Below are 21240 nucleotides of genomic sequence, written 5' to 3' on the forward strand. Positions count from 1 at the left end.
CATTGCTTCTCAGCCCCCCTCCACCCTGATGTTCAAATATAGCCCGGGGCTACACACCGAACTTTGCTGATTTTCCTGTTTCTATTATTTTTGTACTAATTTCTTGCCAGCAGTAAAGGATACGGCATTAGACTTTACAGTCCCTACCAGCGGTGCTGATCTCCGTTTCTTGGCCCTTCAGCCAGGAAGTGCAATGGGGGGTTGGGGGCCAACCATCCTGTGCTTTCGCACACCCTTCCTGTTTACCTTCCCCAGATTTCTCCAGGTACCCATTTAAAGCTGGGTCGACTCTGGCTAAGCTTACAGAGTCACGCCACTGACTCCCGTCCCAAACTGGACAATTGGGTACACTGGGATTCGAACCCGCGTCCTTTCAGACAAAGAATCCCAAATCCAGCGCACCAACCGACTCGGCTAGGACGGCGATGTCCTTGCCAGCAGTTGGTTCATAATATTTATTAAAAGGAAAAAAAGAATTTAGTAAATATACTAGGAATATATCCAGACACTAAGGCGAGGGGCTGGGGCGCCAACAGCATATTAGGAAATATTATTTTTAGAAAGAGGGTTGAACAGATAATCAATTACTTTTATAGCGCATAAAGCAGGAAATCGAAATCGGTAGACAATAGAGAATCCATTATAATTGGTATTATTCTTTGGTTGCTATTGCAGCAACTTGGGAAAAGCAATGTCGCACCCAGATTACACCAAATTTATTTATATAAATATTTTTCATATATATTTCTACTAAAAATGGTAACTGAGTATGTCGGGGTATCCAAGATTGAGATTATCTTTCGTAGAATACATCCCGAATATTTTGTTGAAAGCATAAGTTTGTCGATTCATACTGTATAATTTAAGCCGAGTAGTGTATAAACAAAGAGTATATAATAAATTTCAATTAAGAGATTAAATTAAAAAAAAAACAAGTTTGTTCAACTGAAAGTAAGGAGGAACCTTGAAACATAACATGAACAGAAATTATTCCGTGTATGAGAGGGATTTCTTCAACCTTCGTTCTTTACGCTATTAAATGAAAAAAAAAGTTTTTTAACTGCAAGTAAGGAGTGACATTAAAACTTAAAACGAACAGAAATTATTCCATTTATGAAAAGAGTTGTCCCCTCCTCAATGCCTTGCTCTTTACGCTAAAGTTTGAGTCTTTCTCACAATTCTACTTTAAAAAATAAATTAAAAAACTGGGAAAAGAAAAAACCTGGGGAAGAGAAAAAACCAAAAAAAACAACAAAAAACAAATAAACACGCATCCGTTATCTATCTCCTGGCAATAAATACAAAATTCCACTTTTTTTTAGATAGGAGCTTGAAACTTGTACAGTAGGGTTCTCTGATACGTTGAATCTCATGGTGTGATTTTCGTTAAGGTTCTTTGACTTTTAGGGGGTGTTCCTCCCTATTTTCTAAAATAAGGCAAATTTTTTCAGGCTCATAACTTTTGATGGGTAAAACTAAACTTGATGAAAATTATATATTTAGTATCAACGTAAAAATGCAATTCTTTCGATGTAGCTATTGGTATCAAAATTCCATTTTTTAGAATTTCGGTTACTAGTGAGCCGGGCAATTTCTGCAAGAAGAAAGATCATGGTTACATGTTTTTTTCCAGGGGTGATGGCGTCAACCCAACGGTTTTAGAAAATCGGGAAATGACTCATTTAAACGGAGATAAAAAGTTATAATGCTTTTTTTAAAGGACTAAAAAGGCTAGAAGGCAACTAGCCCCTCTCCAACACCCCATTTTCCCCAAATAAATCTGATCAAAATTTGGTATACCTAGTTGATTCTTGATAGTTGAATTAAAAATCCCATTAACTATGCGTTTGGGGGTGACATCTCCCCCCTCCCCCCAATAGTCCATGGGAAAAGGGTTTAAGTTACGCAATTTGCTCGTGGTTAACGGATAGCATTTGTTATAAAGATACACTGTTTTTGTTGGGGGGGGGTAGAATTTTCTACGTGGATGAATTTTCAACGGGGAGAATTTTGGTGGGTCAACAGTTTCCAGGGAATTTATCAGTGAAAATTTATCGCAGGCGGGGGGAGGAAGGGAAGGGGATTTTCTGGCATGAACTGAAAAACGGTCAAAGTTTTTCAACAAAAATAAGGAGTAACATTAAAACTTAAAACGAACAGAAACTATTCTTTAGATGTGACTGATGCCCCTTTCTTAAACCCCGGTCCTTATGCTAAGGCTTGGATCTTAGTCACAATTCTTCAAGAAAGACTGTTGAAACACAAAAGCCATTGACTTTAAACAAGAAATATGTTTAAAGAACTTTAAGACTTTAGCGCAAAGAGCAAGGGTTCAGGAAGGGGCAGCCCCCCATATGTATGGACAAATTTCTGTTCATTTTAATTTTTCTCCTTACTTTTAGTAGAAAAAACCTTTTTATTTATTTAATAACTATTAAGATCAACCGAAATAATAGTTATCATTCCTGGACAATTAACTAGATGTTTTTTTTTTTTTTTTCAAAAAGCGTTAATAAGGTTCTTGTTACCAAGACTCGTTTTTTGCTCTTTACGAGGATGCAGCTATCTCTAAAACCATGATCAATGACACATTTTGGGGACAGTCATCACCCCCTCGAAAGGTCTTAAACATCCCCAAGAGACGGCAGAGTCTATTATGGGCACCTAATACATAAGCAGTCTTCATTTCCACTAAGCATACGAATCGATGCATGTTCGGAGCTGAGCAATTCTAAATTTGAGATCTTAATGTCTTGACATTAGAAAGGAATATATGCGAAACCACTTAAAGTGCATTTATTAACAGGTGCTGTTGTTTTGGTGGACTCTGCCAGAGTGGTTTATTTTATACCCGTCACTTTAAGTGGAAAAGAAAAAGTTTGCATTAATACGCTTGATTCATGACCTTCTATGAGTTAGAAATGTAAGTGAAGAACAATCCTTGTCTTAGAAAATAAAGTGCTACAAAAACAATATGATACAATTACTTGGACTTAGTTAGTTTCTGCGTCAAGAAGGGAATTATCTCATTCTTGCATCAAGTTCCCAAGAGCCTCCTCTCCCACTGTCTAAAGATACTGCTAGAAAGTCATTACACGATTTTAATTTAAACAAAGAAAAACCCTTTCTGCTAAAAGTTGGTAGCAGAGGAAGGGGGAGGCGTCATGGGCCAAATGTTAAACTCCAATCCTGAGGTTTTAAATTCACTAGATGATTCGGGTCTTAACGAAGTGCAAGACGTCTAACTTTTCTACTCAAATGTAACTGTGAAAAACGGGTCAATTAATTAGAAGCCATTGTCCCAGGGGCTGCGTGTGTCACTTCTTCTTTCAAGGCACAATTTTAATACCTATCGACGATTCTAAGTGAAACTGGTATCCTAAGGTTCGACCTAACGCCAGAAGGGTAAAGAGAATGTTCAGCAACAAGAAAAAGCATATGTGGTGGAGCGATTGCCTTAGGATGCCTTTACACTAAAAAATGACACCAAAACTTCCAAAAATCCAATGAAAAGATTATGAATAATGGGCTTTAATCATGACTGCTAGCGAATTAGAAACATAGTCAAAACCTTATCCTTGTCCTATTGAACGGAGTAATAAAGAAAAGCAAATGCGTTCAGTGTGAATCGACAAATCAACTCAACAAGATAAAAAAATCAACAAGATAAACAAAAGTTTCCACTTTTCGGGGAAAATAGAGTCAGTAACAATAACTATTCTATTTCTTAGTTACTAATCTACAAAATTTTGTTGATAAATAATGACACATTTAACCCCATACTTACTTCAGCATTACACTGTGGTCATCACAAATCGATTTTTTTTAATGCAAATAAACTAACAATTAAAGGGGGTTTCAATTTAAACCTTAGACCTTAGTTCCTCCAGAGCCATTGGTTGTGCATAGGGCGTTGAAAAAGCCTCTCCATTCGTCCCCCATTGATGCTACAGTGATGACATCTTCCCATTCAGGTAGTAGTGAGGTACCAGCCCAGCCGTCCTCAGATCTCGGTCATATGTTCCTCTCAATGTATTTTTGGGGCGGCCTCGCTTTCTTCTACCGTCTGACTTCCATTCATAAGTTGTTCGAGGAAGGCAACTCTCTTTCATGCAAAGAACATACCCCAGGTATGTTTACCACTTTCTTTTCAGCAACTCAATGACTGTGCGTTAAACTGTTTTTCTGCGTATTTACGCATTTGTAATTTTTTGTTGCCAGCTTATATTCGTGATTCTTCTGAGACTCATATTTTCAAATGTAAGGATCCTTTTTTCCAGCTGGGTCCAACATTCACTTGTGTAAAGGAGAATTGAGAGTACATTACTGTTGAAGGGTCGAAGCTTCAGTCGCATTGAATATTTATTACTTCTCCAAATACGCTTCAATCTATTGACGGCACCTGTAGCTTGCCCAATTCTACGTTTAATCTCGATCGAACTTCACAGTCAATCCAGCTGGGTATACAAATACAATGCATAATGTATACAAATGTATAGAATACATTTTCCAATGCTCATTGCAACGCTAGCCCTGCCTTGGATCATAACAGCTGCAGAGCCTGTTCTGACTGCCCAATCCAGTCAAAACTTGACTTTTCACATCCTCCCACGAAATTCCAATTTGCTTGATATCTCTTATCAAAGACATCAACTATGTTCTACCTCGTTCGGCTGCAATCAACGACGATCTGTTGTTGCTTGATTCAAGTTGGATGGCCAAACACTACATTTTCTTTAATCCAATAGCATTCATCCGTAAAACTTTGCCTAGCAATCTTAACCTTTCTTTCATAAAAAATGGGATCGAGCTACTTTTTTCGTGGAGCTTGAAAAATTCCTCTGGAAAATTTCTAGAATAACCTATTGGTAATTATTTAACCTTTGGCTAAGACAAATGCCGTTCATTCATACCTCTATTTATTTATATTTATGTAGGACGTGTTTGTTTTGATTTGTCTCTCATTCCACAGGTTCTGGAATTTTTTCAAGTATAATTTTTTTTTCTCTTGTAAACATGGACTTTTAGTAATGATTCACAGAATTCTTAAGAAAGTTGAGATCTCTGTCACTCAGAATTAAGCCTCTTTCAATAAACTTTCTTGAACTAACCAATAGCCCAAAGGCTAAATATTTAGGAAAGAATATGAGACGATGTTTGGACAATACACAAACATGTTGTGTTGAAAATAGATGTCTTTTGAAATGGGGATGAAAACACCCTGATACAGGTTGCACAGCCTTACCTAAGACGATCTGGAAATTAAAAACTACTACTGCTATTACTACCAACAACTCGCCACAGCATCAAGCCGCCTGAGGTCAAAAGCTACGTACTCTCCCCTTCATCCCAATCTATTCAAAGCCTCCCTCTTTACACCCTCCGATGAAGTTCGCATTTACCTTAAATATTTCCTTACGACATCCTCGCACCCCAACCGACGACGACCTGCTTTTCGTTTAGCCCTAGGCAGTTGGTCGAAAACATCAATCTTTGGCAATGTGTCATCATTCATCCACAAAAAAACCCTTACTCTTAGTCTAAAAACATGCATGTATATGCTTTATGAACAACTTTCTCTCTTTTAGGCAAATGAGTGCAGTTTTTAAAATCCTTTTAACTGCTATAAATTTATTCCATTCCACTCCAAAGAAGCTGTCTGACTCCATGCATATGTTGCAAATGTTACCAGATGTTCCACATAGGATGACATAAATAGCCGTTTCTAGGGGGGAGGGGGCAACCGGGCAGTTGCCCAGGCGCCGTGCCTTAGGGGTGTCACGACTGGGAAATTGATCACATTGGTCCAATTCTTCATTTTGATTCATTTTTTTCGTTTTTTTTGCTTATATTTAAGTCAGAAGGGGGAGGAGCCGCAATTAATTTTCCTTCGGGCACCACCAACCCTAGGAACGGCCCTGATGACACAGTGAAAAATCCTTTTGTATTAAAATATCATACAATTACTATTAGCGTCATTAATATGTAATCTTTAAAATGATGTAGCTTTGTCAAGGTCTATTCTTCATTTCACTCGGTTGTCTCGAGCTTTAGTGTTAAAACACATGACAAACATTTCGTTTCTTTTTGCACAATCTAAAAAAAGTAAATGACACGTTCTTCATGCAATGAAGAAGATTTGCTAAAAATATTATTTTCTTCGAATTTTTTGTCACACAGGCGAGATATGAAAGATGCAGGCGTTCATTACAGTAATTACAGATCGTCATGTCACTAAGCTATGAGACTGACAAAGTAACAAAAGCGCTCTTTTAGACTGAAAAAAAAAAAAAAAAAACAGAAAAAAAACCAGCTAGCCACAAAAAAAGAACAATGTTGTCATCAACGGACATGACGCTTGAAAACAGAATTTAGACAAGATCAAATATACCACACAAGCAGCAAAGCCCGTTGGATAAATTGAATAGAATAGACAAAAACAGTATTCTTTTATAGGGTCAGACAAAGTTTTGTCTCTCATGCACAAAATTCAAAGTCAACTCTCCCCTCTAGCCCCTCCGGTCCCAAAAAATGGTCTTGAATGTTTTTATTCAATCTGCCTGCCGTGAGATGAAACAAGGTAATTCTCAACTATTTCACTTTTTAACGACAGAAAAAGAAAACGTACAGCTCACGTCTATGGCCCCAAGACTGGTAGTCTGATGCACAATCATCTGAGTCAGCCGGGCTTTTTAGTTAGTTTTCATATCTGGTATATCAATATATACAAAAAAAGGATTTCCTGTAAAAAGATTATGTCTAGTTACAAACATTTACCAATTAAAAAAAATTATTTAATAAGGGTTAGGATAATTCGAACGGTAATAATCAGAAAATCATCGTTGACAGTTTCATATGGGGTATGTGAAATTTTCTTGTTAAAGTGTGCATCACCTTAAAATAAACACACTAGGTGAATTTTTATTTTTTGTTTTTCAATATGTTTTTTGGTTCTTGAGATACGTCACAATGTCTCTGATTTACCCAATGCGTCTGTCAAAGGCACTATAACAAGAAATTTCAAGAAAAATGATACAGATACTCCTACTTTGGAATTAAATTGTCTTGTGATTCAAAAATTCCATCCAATTGAATGATGAATGTCGCACTTTCGTAAAAAAAAATATAGCAGCACCAGACCACCAAACAGCACCATACCACCTGACTGCCACCCAGTACAACTAAAACTTCCGAGTATAGCCAGAAACCTCTTTCTGAATAAGAGCTACTGGATTGTTGTACTCATTTCGTTCTATATGTTCACAGAAAGTTTAACTTCGTCTAAATAGAAGTTTTTTAAGTGCCACCCTACTACCACTCTAACTAAAAACCTTCAACAAGGCATTTTACGACATTGCTAGATACTTGATTTTTTTAAAATGAATAAAATGTGAATGAAATTATAGTTTGGAAGTTTTCACATAAAAATTAAATTATCAACCAAAAATATTATTGAGCATAACAGAATAAACTAAGTTATAAAACAAAAAAATGAAATTGCTGGATTTTATTACAGCATTTCTGACATCATCAATCCATGGACTGAACCTTATACACGCAGGCCTCAACTTTGGAACATATTTGTTCTTAAAGTGTGTTTGAATTCCCAAATCTTCAAAAGTAAAGGGAGGTAAAAGCAAATTTACTAAAGAGCCTATTTTAAAATATTTAATCATAAAAGATAATCAAATTAACGAGGGACATTTAGGTATTTTTTTCAGGTGTTTTCTTTAAATACTTGAAGAGAATTTATTGAACGCATTTTTTCAATTTTTGGTAAACGTTTCTGTAACATTTTATATTTTTCCCTACATACTTGAGATAGTTGCTCTTCGTTGGGATCACATTCTTCCATGACAGTCAAAAAATCATCAAGATACATGAAATCTTCATTCATTATCTTATTGTCAAAGTTTTTTCGTTTTATCGGTTTCCTCTTCCTCACTTTCATTGCGGCATTTCACAATTTCCGAAGGATAATCATTCGATAAAGATTTGAGGTAAGGTTGGATTAACTCATCAACATCTTCTTTGTTAACGTTAGTTTTTCCTACTATCAATTTATTTATTACGAACAACAGGGCCTTTTAGGGGAAGTATCAGGTTTGAGCCTCCCCTCACCAAAAACATACTCCGACTCGTAGATTGGTCACAAAATGCAAGTCAAAAAAATCGTTTTAAAAAAATAATAAAAAATGTCAAACTCGTATATTAGTCTCAAAAAATGGAAGCAAAAAAAAAATAACTCTTATCGTCCAAGGGATGTAAACTCATTCTTATAGCAAACCCTTACCCTTCTCTTAACAAAAAATTCCTCCCCCTATAATACCTCCCTCTCCCGTATAAAAAAATCCTAGATACAGCACTGGTAAAAAAAAAACAACGACTGAGAAGTCAAATTTTTAAAATGTTCTCAATAGCAAACTGTTCGACAGTGGAAGACTTGTATATCAAACGTAAAAGACCTTCATTTTTAGCAAAAGTAGTCATAAACCTCCTCTCCAAAAGGAGCTATTAGATTGTTGTGGTCAGTTCATTCAAAATTTCCACAGAAAAAGTGACTGTCTACGAAGAACTTTCAGAGTGTCACCTAACTACCACTCTAACTAAGCACTGTGAATTAAAATCAACAGCAAGACGCTCCTAAATATTAGATTTAAATAAATCGAATGAAGTTTAAAAGAAAGCACAGTTTGAACATATTGAATAACATACAAATACTAACCTAAATTATTACTGAGCATAATAAAATTAAATTAGATATAAATAAAATTACAATTAATTGTATTACCGAGCATCTTCCGTTGACACAAACACCCATTTCAATTGTGTTTCCATTATTCAGACTACAAGTAATGCCATCAGCAGCTTTTCCAAAAGAGTAGTAAAAATTCTTTCCCTCAGCAAGACAAGCAAGCTCACACTGATTACTACCTAAAAGGGAATGAATAAATAAATTAGCTAAAATTTAAACTACATTTTAAATAGAAATTTTTAAATAAAAGTTATTTTCAATTATTTTCAATGTATTACTGTGCTTGCATCGTGTAAACCCAAAATGTAAGTAGAAAATAATACACAATGCCGTAGACAAAATTTTTGTCCGGGAAGGGGATATTTCGCTTATGGGGAGAGGGGGTAAAAAAAGCATTAAAAACTTGTTTATATGCACTTTAGTTGTTTTTTAGAAGTCCGATAGAAATTTTGGTGGGAGGGAGGGGGAATCCCAATCAATACCCTCCTTGATACGACCTTGATAATATACCATTTGTCGTCCTAGCCATATGTATGTCCGGTTTATACTCCAGCACAGATTCAATTTTAATAATGGTGTCTCATAGAATCTGTTCTTCAGGGCTTTTCTATTTAAGTTATCTATTTTATGTGCGTATTTTATTTTATGGGCGTCAGAAATTTTTATTTATTCAAAAAGCATCTTCTTTACTTCTGTAGTACCACATTTACTTTTATTTTGTATTTCTTTCAATTTTTCACTTTTTTAAGGGGGATGGGGCTGAGTTGCCACAGCAGGGTAAGATAAAGGTTAGAAAAAAAAATAATTTGTAAGCTTATTTGAAATAAGAAGTTTTGTTCATTTTAAATTTGTTTGATTCTTTAACGTTGTGAACTGAAAAATTTTTTATCACAAATATTTTCTTATATATTTACAACATTGAAAAATAAGAATAAAATTACAACGAAACAAAATCTTGAACTACTGAGCTTTCAGCAATTAATATTATTATATATCAAAAAGGATATTTAGCTTGTTTTTATTGCTTTTTTTCCAAGGACTGTTCAAAACCCATACAGTTTTCAGTAAAACACCAATGACACAATAGGCTTTAGACATTTACGGTTAGAGGATGGGGAATGGGAAGGGATTAGCAGTCAGGCTCCTGTTTGTAGTGATTTTTGTTCGTACTAAGTTTGACTTGAACATTCAACTTAATTTTTGCTCGTTCCAAGATTTATTTATTCATTTATATTAGTATCTGTTATCTAAATGTTTACTATGACTGTTTATTTAATTTGTGTTTGTTTTGGGTTTCATTTATTCTTTAATAGTAGTTTGTGGTCGCTATGAGTTGGAATTATTATGGGAATTTGTTTTAATATGGGTCTTTACTTTTCTTTGAAAACTCTTTGTTTAAAGCTTTTAAACAATTTGCCTTGGATGATATTATGCTTAAATATATTATGCCTAAGAGTAAATAAACGGGCCATTGGAATATATCACTGCCCTATCTTGAAACAACTCTTTCGAAAAATTACACGTACCTATAAGCAGGGACAGATCCAGGTGGATGAGAGCAAAGAGCAACTGACGCTGCAGAATGTCGAGATTTGCAGTAATTACAGAGGCGGAAGGATGAAAAACAAATCAGGGAGCCCAATTTTTTCAATATCCGTCCTTAGAACAACCCCCCCCCCCCCACCCAACTTGAATTTCGTATAATGGCAAAAATACAAGAAGTTACAGATGTTCGTTACCTTCATTAGAATCGTGAATTTTCTATTACAAAATTCTCTATACATTATAAACAAGCTAAGAAAAACCATTACATATTGTACTTTTCATTCTAAATGAGAATTTGTAACATTTGAAATTGTATATACCTTTATAGCTGATAAATATATGTAAGAACTACTAGATTGTGCTATTCCCATCTTAGCAAGCTGAGAACAACCTGCCATTAGCAGGGTCAAAGCAATTTTTCAAGTCAGGAATGATTACATTCCCTTGACCTTTTAGCTTAGGGAACTTTTAAACAAACGACGGTGAATGTTCGAAAGATATATTGAAACTCTAATGTTTCAACATCTTCGCATATTTGACACGCTCGTTGCAAGAAAAAATAGTCACTTTGGAATTCTGATGTTGTTTTTTTTCGCCGTCACAGCCTAAAGCACCAGTGCACATAAATTACATAAAAATAAAACACGGAAAATAAAAAATACTTTTTTTCAAATAGCTGTTAATTAGTTAAAAGCATTACTTTTTACCCCTTTGGGGTATGGATACCCCTAAAATAGATTTCAAATAGAATTTCTAATAGAAGACTATTTTATTTCAACATCAATTTCTAAAATACGACTACTACTACTACTACTACTAAAGACTCACTGCAGTACCATCCGCCTCAGACCAACACAGCTATGCACGCTCCTCCTCCATCCGAATCTATTCAAGTCCTCCCTCTCTAGTCCCTCCCAAGAAGTTTCAAATTCCCTAAAATCTTTCTTTACGATATCCTTCACCCTATTCAGGGATGAATTCCTTTTCCTTAGGCCCTTGACGGTTTGCCGACAAGGACAGTCAGTCTTACACTGTCCTTGCCGACAAGGACAGTCAGTGTGTCCTAGCAGTCTTAACCTTTATCTCAATATAGCCTTAGAAGGTAGAAGGGAACCATATTTTTCGTATAATTTTTCTCTTTTTCGTATTCTGCAAGCTCTGCAACTTCTCGTTGCGATTTTAGAACCTATCTTGGACCCTCATGTTTAAAGTCGATCGTCTTGAATTCTGTTTCTGAATTTTAGGTAGCTCAATTTTTAAGCAAAACTTTTGAGAAGGCTATGCTCTCCAGGCTTCTTAGTTTTCCGGATGCAAAAGAATTTTGCATGATTTCCAGTTTGGATTCCGAGCGAGTCACTCTACGGAGCAGGCTTGTGCAGCTTTCTGGAATTTCATTCATTCGGCAATAGATTCTGGTCATATCCCGGCAGCTTTATTTTTGGATGTTCGCAAAGCTTTTGATTCCTTGACTCATTGGATTCTTCTTTGTAAACTAGCGCATATTGGTATAAGATCAAACGCTTTTTCTTGGTTTGATTCATATCTTTCTGGTAAGCTTATTTCAATTGATCCGCTTTTCCGGAGCCCTTCTGAAGTATATAATGGCGTCCTTCAGGGACCTGTTCTTGGTTCCATTTTATTTCTGATTTATGTTAATAATCTGACTTCGGCGGTAAAAAACACCAGGCCTCTGGCATGCTGCAAGCTGTGTCACCCTGATGCTCGGTTGTGTTCCAATACTACTTCTAACGAAGATTTTCTTGTTGCTTTTGCTAATGCTACCACTCTTGGGACCATTGGGAAGACGGAATGTGATATCAAGTGTAATCTTGAGGTATTATTCGAGAGAGCTATTTTATGGTTTAATGCGAATTACTTGGTCTTGAATGTTGGTAAGTCGCATTTTCTAATTTTTTCTCAAATTGGAATAGCTTTCCCTCAGCTTATACATCTTCAGGTGTCACAAGACTCCTTGTGTAGACCAGAGAATCGGGTGGTCCGGTTTCTTGGTATCCTACTTGATGAGAATCTTTACTTAAGAAACCATATAGCCATGATTAGGACTAAGGTCTCACAGAGTTTGGGTATCATTCGAAAACTTAGACATACATTATTGCCCCATTGTATGGATGTTTACTTTTCCGTCTATGCTGCGGTCACTTTCTGTCATGTATAATAAAGCACGGCGTCTGGTTATGGACACCAACCGTTCCTCACCAGTACCGCTCTTAAGTATATGGTCTATTTACATTATTTCTTGTGCTTCTTTTGTCTTTCATCAGCTTAACGGCAATCTTCAAAAATCCTTTCGGAAAACTCCTATGTTTATTTCTGATTTAGCTCCATATAGCCTTCGTACTTCGAATGATATCTACATTCCGGCTACCCCTACTATTCGCTTAGATTTCAATTTCCTCATTGCTTGTCAACAGGTCTGGAATTCACTACCTTCTTCAGTACAGAGATGCCACTCGTTTGGGACTTTTAAAAGTCTTCTTAAGGATCATTTAATAAAGAATAAAATAGAATAGCATTCTTTTTTCCTCTGAGGAGTTGATGTCCCCCGTGTTCTGTTTGTAGTGTGTGGTTGTCTTCTCTGTGCTTGACTCCCAGGCCTCAGGTATGTTCTCTATGTTTGTTTTTTTCTAGTTGTTGCTTACATTGTATCCCCCTTATATATATATTTCTTATATTGTAGTTGTTGCTTGTATTTTTTTTCTTATCCCCCTTGTATCCCTGGCCATAAAGCCTTTCGAGGGGAATTAAGAGTATTGTAATAAGTGTATTGTAATTTAAATTTGAATTGTATTTTGTATTGTCTTGTATTTAATAATCAACTTCTCTCTCTCTCTCTCTCTCTCTCTCTCTACATTCTGTAGGCAATTTCTCTTGAAAACATCTAGCATATTCTTTTCCGTTTTTCGAAGCACCCAAGATTCAAAAACATACTTAACAGTCATTACTGTAGCTTCCAATATTCTAATCTTGGTTCACAGACTTATCTTCCTATTCTTCTAAACTTTTTTTTAACAGTGAAAAAACACGATGAACCTTGGCTATTCTACTTTTAACATCTTCCCTGTACCCATCGTCTTTACTAATAATACCTAAGTAGGTAAAGCTGTCCGATTGATGGATCTTCTTGTTACCCAACATCATCTTCTCATCTTTACTTATTATTCTTCATGTCCATTTCCAAACCTATGTTTGTGCCCTGAACTCACAAAACTACTAAAAGTTCTTTTAAGTTGCTAATATTCTCATCTACAATGCTTAAATCATCATCAAATTCAAGGTCGGGGAGAGGTCTACCTCCATATTTGATAAACCAATAGTCCTAGAATGTTTGAAAAGGGCTCCTTCGGTCGGAAATAAAATGTTCTAAGGTCTTTTTTAAGGGGTCAAAAAGATTGGAGGGTACCTGGCCATACACCCATTCGCGTTTTTTCCTCAAAGTTATCTAATCAAAATTTTGAGATAGCCATTTCGTTCAGCAGAGCTAAAAGTCAAGTATGCCTTTGGGGATAAGATAAACCCCTAAAGCCCTGGGGAAAGGTTTACAAGTCGTGAAATTTGCCCATTATTTACATATAATGTTTTTTAATGGAAAATACACAGATATTAGTCAGGAGGGGAGGGTGAATTTTCTGCCTGAAATAATTTCTACCGGGATAACTTTCCTTGGGGTGGGAAGTTTCCAGGGGTTAACCTTTCAAGAAAAATTTTACACTGGGGGAACTCTCCATAGTTCCTAGGCAAATATTTTTTATTTGTCTTACTTTCTCTTTACCGACCCAATTTTACATGTGGAGATTTTAAGGGGAATTGTCTAAGAGCGAAGGGGCATTTTCTATGGGAAAAAATTTTCCATGGGGGGTATTCCTCGGAATAAATTCTTACGAGGAAATTTTCTGTGGGAGGGCAACATTCTAATAGGGGGTGGGGGAATATTTTCTGGAAGAATTTTCCATGGAAGGGGGTCCAAATGACAGTGTTCTAAGAAATTTTTCAGCCAAAATCGTCCATAAGAAAATTTTCCATGAATTAAATCGTCAAGAAGTTTTCCACGGAATAAATTCTTATGAGGGAATTTTCTGTGGGAGGCAACATTCTAATAGGGGATGGGGGAATATTTTCTGGAATAATTTTCCACGAAGGGGGGTCTATATGACAGTGTTCTAAGAAAATTTTCAGCCGGAATCGTCCACAAGAAATTTTCTTGGAGGAATGTTTAGCTAGAATGGAACTGTTTAGGGGAATTTTCCTCCTGAGGAGGGGAGGGGAAGGATTTTCGTGACATTTAGAGATTTTTCGTTAGGGGAAGAAATTGGATATAGAAGGGGAGCCATATTTCCTGGCAATATTTAAAAATGATCAGAAATTAAATTAAAAAATAACAAGTTTTTTCAACAGAAAGTAAGGATCAACATCAAAACTTAAAACGAATAGAAATTATTTGGTATTCGAGAGGGTTGCCCCCTCCTCGATATCCCACTCTTTACACTAAGTTTTTTTTAGAATTCGATTGTAAAGAGCTAGGTATTAAGAATGGGGTGACCCCCCATGCAAGTAATAATTTCTGTTTGTTTTACGTTTAGATGTTGATCGTTACTTTCAGTTGAAAAACTTGTTTTTCTTATTTATTCATTCCGATACAAGGATATGACCTTAGCTAAAGCTGTTCAATCAGCTGAATCAAACGCTTGCTCATAATCTATAAAAGTGAATACTAAAGGCGTTTGGTGACTCACACAATTATTAACCTGAAACTTCGGTCGACGCATCATCTACCCTTCTTAAAGCCACATTGTTCTTCTCATGAGCCTTTATTCAAAGTATCGCTAAGTCTAAAAAATACCATCATACTATGGTGTATGGTGTACAAATATTCAAAATAAAAAAAAAATCAAACAGTTCGTGGTAACGAACGTTAGTAAGGAGCGACCCGGCTCAATAGTAACAGAAACTCTAAAAAATGGAACTTTGATACCAATAGTTACATCAAAAGAATTTTATTTTAATGCTAATTTTAAATATATAAATTTCATTATATTTAGTCTGACCCATCAAAAGTTACGAGCCTGAGACAGTTTGCCTATTTTTAGAAAGTAGGGGGAAACACCCCTTAAAAGTCATAGAATCTTAAAAGTCGAAAATCTCACCATCAGATTGCGCGTATCTAAGAACCTTACTATAGAAGTTTCAAGCTCCTGTCTATATAAATGTGGAATTTTTTTTTCCAGAAGACAGATTACATAGGCGTCTTTATTTGTTTTTTTTTTCAGGGGTGATCGTGTTGTCCCAGTGGTCATAGAATGTCGGGAGAGGGCTCGGAAATTAAAAGTTCTAGCAGCCTTTAAGTGACCAAAAAAATTGCAGGACACTTTCTAAATTATACTGGTCATTTTAAAAACTAAAACGAACAGAAATTATTACGCATATGAGGGGTTCACCTCCTCCTAATACCTCGCTCTTTACGCTAAAGTATTTTTAGTAATTTCAACTATTTATTCAACGGCCTTTGTGATTCAGGGGTCATTCTTAAGGAGTTGGGACAAAATTTAAGCTTTAGTGTAAAGAGCGAGGTATTGACGAGAGGGCAAACCCCCTCATATACGTAAGAAAAACATACGAATATAGAAGTTCCTTACGTAAGTTAATTCGTAAGTTACGTATATTTTTTACAAATAAAAACGTCCGTAAAAAATTAAAGTTCTAGTTGCTTTTTTAAGTAACCAAAAAATTGGAGGGTAACTGGGCCTCCTCCCCCGCTTCTTTGTTCTCAAAATCGTCTGATCAAATTATGAGAAAGCCAATTAGCCGAAAAAATTAATACGCAAATTTTGTTTTAATTATTTTTATGCGGAGCGCCAAAATAAAAACATACATCAATTCAAAAACGTTCAGAAATTAAATTAAAAAACAAGTTTTTTATAACTGAAAGTAAGGAGCGACTTCAAAACTTAAACGAACTGAAATTACTCCGTATATGAAACTGAAATGGGCTGTTCCCTCCTCAACGCCCCGCTCTTTACGCTAAAGTTTTTTTTAACTATTTTAAAAAGTAGAGTTGAGAGAAAGTCAAACTTTAGCGTAAAGAGCGGGACGTTCAGGAGGGAACAGCCCCCTTCGGGAGTAATATCTGTTCGCTTTAAGTTTAAATGTCGCTCCTTACTTTCAGTTAAAAAATTAGAAGTGACATCAAAACTTAAAACGAACAGAAATTATTCCGTAAACTAAGGCGCTGCTCCCTCTTCAACACCCTGCTCTTTACGCTAAAGTTTGACTCTTTGTCACAGCTCAACTTTTCAAAGTAATAGAAGACTTTAGCGTAAAGAGCGGGGTATTGAGGAGGGGACAGCGCCTTTCATATACGGAATAATTTCTGTTCGTTTTAAGTTTTAATGTCACTCCTTAATTTTAGTTAAAAAAAATTAATTTAATTTTGTAGGTTTTTCAGCTAATGCATGTCCGAATTTCGCTCACCGTACATGAAAAATTAAACAAAATTTGCCTATTAATTTTACCAAAGTATCCCCTTGTAAATTTTTTTGGAAAATTCACCTTCTGAAACTACCCTCCCAATGTGAAAATCTCCCCGTAAAAAATAGCCGCTCTCCCACTGAAAATATTTCCCTCGAAAACATATCTGTATACTTCTCAATAACCAATAAAATATGTAAACAATAGGCAAACTTCAAAACTAGTATCCATTACCCCTTTGGTGTCGAGGGGTCAAGTTATCTTCAAAATGTAACTATTAAATCTTTTGACTATTTTGAAGAAAAATTGGCCATCTCAATTTTTGTATCGGAAGACTTTGGTGAAAGAATGGACCTTGGAGGGAGGCTATTTGTTTTTCAATGTAATGGTCAGTTGAAAATGCACAATAATTTTTCGTTTTCAATCAAATAATGTCTCTCCGTATTTTCTACGATCACTTATTCGATAAAATCAAAACCGAGGAAGAAAAAAAAAAAAAAAAACACGAATCCGTAGAATTATTTTTGGAAAAAAATTGAAATTCCACATTTTTGTATATATGGGCATAAAACTTATATAGTAGGGCTCTCTTGCCTTAATTTCATTTTTGGATGTTAATTAAGACTCCTAGAATTTTAGGGTGAGTTTCCCCCCTTAGTTGAAAAATTAGGCAAGTTTTCTCAGGCTCGTAGCTTTTAATGGGTAACTACTACTACTACTACTACTACTAATAATTCACTGCAGCACCAAGCCGCCTGAGGCCAACACAGCTACGCACGCTCCTCCTCCAACCTAATCTATTTAAAGCCTCCCTCTTTACACCCTCCCAGGAAGTTCCCATTTCCTTTAAATCTTTATTTATGACATCCTCCCAACCCAAACAAGGACGACCTGCTTTCCGTGTAGCCCCAGACGGTTGGCCAAAAAGGACAATCTTCGGTAATCTGTCATCCTTCATCCGTAGAACGTGGCCTAGCCATCTCAACCTTTCTTTCATTATAGCCCCAGAAAGCGGGATTGAACCACACTTTTCGTAAAACCTACTGTTTGAAATACGGTCAGTCAGCCGGGTACCCAGAACAATCCGTAGGCAATTTCTCTGGAAAACATCTAGTAAATTTTCATCTGCTTTTCGGAGTGCCCATGCTTCAGAGCCATATTTGACCACTGTCATCACTGTAGCTTCCAATATTCTAATCTTGGTTTGTAGGCTTATCTTTCTATTCTTCCAAAATTTTTTTAACTGTGAAAAAACACCCTGAGCTTTAGCTATTCTACTTTTAACATCTTCACTGCTCCCACCATCTTTACTAATAATACTACCAAGGTAACTGAAGCTCCCAACCTGATCAATCTTTTCGTTACCTAATGTCACCTGTTCATCTTCACTTATTCCTAGCTTTAGTGACTTAGTCTTCTTAACATTAATTTTCAAGCCTATTTTAGCACCCTGAGCTCGTAAAACCTCTAAAAATTCGTTCATTTTGCTCACACTTTCATCTAATATGCTTAAATCATCAGCATAATCTAAGTCCAGGAGCGTTCTTCCTCCCCATTTGATTCCATGGTCTCCAATTGCCTTTCCTGTGCTCCTTAAGACGAAGTCCATCAAAATGATCCATATAAAGGGGGATAGAACACAACCCTGCTTAACTCCTGATTTAATACAAAACCAGTTGCTAACCTCATTTCCTACCTTAACCGCAGCGGTATTATTCTCGTACATAGCGCAAATCACTTTAATGTATTTTTCTGGTATACCATATAACGATAAGACCTTTGTTAACGCTGTTCTATCAACAGAATCGAAAGCTTGCTCATAATCGATAAAACTAAGGACCAAAGGTGTTTGACAACGAAGGGACTTCTCAATTATTAACCTAAGAGTGAAAACATGGTCGACACATCCTCTACCTTTTCCAAAACCGCATTGTTCTTCCCTTAAAACTTTGTCTACAGCATGTCTCAGTCTAAAAAGTATCATATTACTCAGTAATTTGCTACCTACAGAGACCGGACTAATGCCTCGATAATTACGACACTCACTCTTGTCACCTTTCTTATACAGTGGTTTAATTAAGGTTTTCCTAAAATCATTGGGTACTTCCCCTTTTTCAAAAATCATGTTCATAATCTTCAGTAGCTTATTCCTAACCTCAGAGCCACCATATTTAAGGAACTCATTAATCATACTATGAGCACCTGGGGCCTTATTATTTTTTAATCCTTCTAGTACTGTCGCTAATTCTTCCTCACTAAACAAATCTTCCTTCACATCCAAGGTATCACAAACATTTTCATTTTCATCTATATCTTTTCCTGCAATTGTATCTCGGTTTAGCACATTCTCAAAATGTTCCACCCATCTTTCTTTAACTTTTTCCTTATCACTAATTGTGGCCCCATTTCTATCTTTAACTGGGACTAGTCCGGATTGGCTACTCCCTTTCAATTTATTAACATGCCAGTATAATATTTTACTATTATGCCGTCTAGCCGCATCTTCCAGATCCTCAGCAATTTTATCCATCGCCTCCATTTCACATCTCCTTAGTTCATATTTTAATGCTTTCTCCCCTTTCTTTACATTCCTTTTGTTTTCATACGACCTATCACTCAGATAATTCTTATACAAACCCCTTCTACTCTCTATTAAACCTAAAGCTTTTTTCACTAATATTCCTAGTTGCTGTCTTAGCACTCTTCCCTAGGACACCATCAGCAACTTCACAAATTGTTTTTCTGATATTATTCCATCCATCATCCACATTGTCAAATTTTAAACCCTCAAGTTTAGTACTCAACTTTTCCTGGAATTTTTTTCTCAAATTTTCATCCTGAAGTCTACCAACATCATAACTTTCCGGGCGGGAGTTACCCTTCCGAAATTTCAGCTTTAAATTAACCTTAGACACTACTAGATGGTGATCTTTACTTTTAACATCAATAACGGCACTCATATACACCCTAGTATCTTGTATTGATCCTGCTAGTCTTCTGTTTACAATAACATAATCAATAAGGTTTGCTGTCTTACCATCACGTGAATACCATGTCAACTTATGGGCCATTTTGTGACCAAACACCGTATTGGTTATAACTAGGTTGTTATACCTACAAAATTGCAAAAGCTTATAGCCATTACTGTTTTCTTTTCCTACACCGAATTTACCTAGGCTAGGATACCATCTATCCCTATTTCTACCAACCTGGGCATTAAAATCTCCTAGCAAAAACACCATATTTCTACCTGGTACCCTGTCTATTTGCTCCTGTAACTGTAAGTAAAATTCATCGGAGTCACTAGTATCTCCATCAGTTGGTTCAATGGGGGCATATACTACTATAACTGATACCCTAAACTTTTTAGTCATAAAATGAGCAATTAGTATTCTATTATTAATACCTTCCCAGCCTAAACAAGACTTACAGCTTCCTTATTCATCATGAGCCCTACTCCCTGTCTATGTACCCCATCCTTCCTGCCTGAGTAAACAAATTCTATGTCACCTAATTTCATGCTACCTACCCCTGGGATATGAGTTTCTGAAACTCCTAATAAATCCAGTTCAAACCGTCTGAATTCGTCAGTTAAAATGTCGATGCGATAGTCATTTTTTAACGTCGTAACATTCCAAGTTCCAATTTTCATGTTCTTTAAATCTTTGAAATTATTTTGGCCTCAAGAAAAGCAGTTATCCCGGATACCAGTGCAGGATGGGGACCAACATATCTTCTCAAGTCTACACCGAAGCGCTTAAGCCGGCTTAGAACCGGACAGCAAGAAGTCCCTGGGACCTCCTGTAAGTTGGAGGCTTTGCGCAATCCTGGGCCCATCTTGGTCACAACATGGTTTTCAGCACTTGGCGATGCTCTTCTATCAACAAGAGTCGAAATCCTGCACAGACAGTCCCAAGCCTATTACCTCCGACTCATTATATATTCATGCCTACAAATATTATGCTACTACGGGGAGGCAGCCCATAGTAGATAAATTAGCTAGGAAGAGGTTTTTCAGCCCGAAAACGCCCATCAAAACAAACCAAGCCCAGAAAATTATCTAATAATCAGAATCCCGTACGAGTGTATTATTTTATATACGAGTGTAGTATTTTATATATTTTTAATAAGCATCAAAATTCAATGTTTCTATTGTTATCAAGAAACTATTTCTTCTAGTTTCTTCAAATATTCCTCTTCTGGCAAATACTCTTTCTTCTGGCAAAAATACAAAATTCTACGATTTTGTTATTAGGAGCTTGAAACCGCTAAGGTAGGGTTTCCCTCATATGGTCAATCTGATAATGTGATTTTATCAAGATTCTCGGGCTTTTAAAGTGTTTATCCCCTTTTCTGAAAACTAGGTGAATTTTCATTGGTTTGTAGCCTTCAATGGGTGATACTAAACTTAGTGAAACTTATATATTTGGAATCGGCATAATAAGTCGATTCATTTG

At 36.1% G+C, this 21240-nt stretch overlaps 1 protein-coding gene across 1 annotated transcript in view; it reads right to left on the reverse strand.

The window, feature by feature from the left end:
* The window catches only part of LOC136035225 (ADAMTS-like protein 5), a 263978-nt gene that overhangs the window by 67367 nt on the left and 175371 nt on the right, over positions 1-21240 (reverse strand). Inside the window, exon 6 of the mRNA XM_065716844.1 lies at positions 8792-8934. Coding sequence (XP_065572916.1) covers positions 8792-8821 — 30 coding nt within the window. The 5' untranslated portion in view covers positions 8822-8934. The remainder of the gene's footprint in view (positions 1-8791; positions 8935-21240) is intronic.

This window comes from Artemia franciscana, chromosome 14, assembly GCF_032884065.1.
Source record: "Artemia franciscana chromosome 14, ASM3288406v1, whole genome shotgun sequence".
Taxonomy (NCBI): domain Eukaryota; kingdom Metazoa; phylum Arthropoda; class Branchiopoda; order Anostraca; family Artemiidae; genus Artemia; species Artemia franciscana.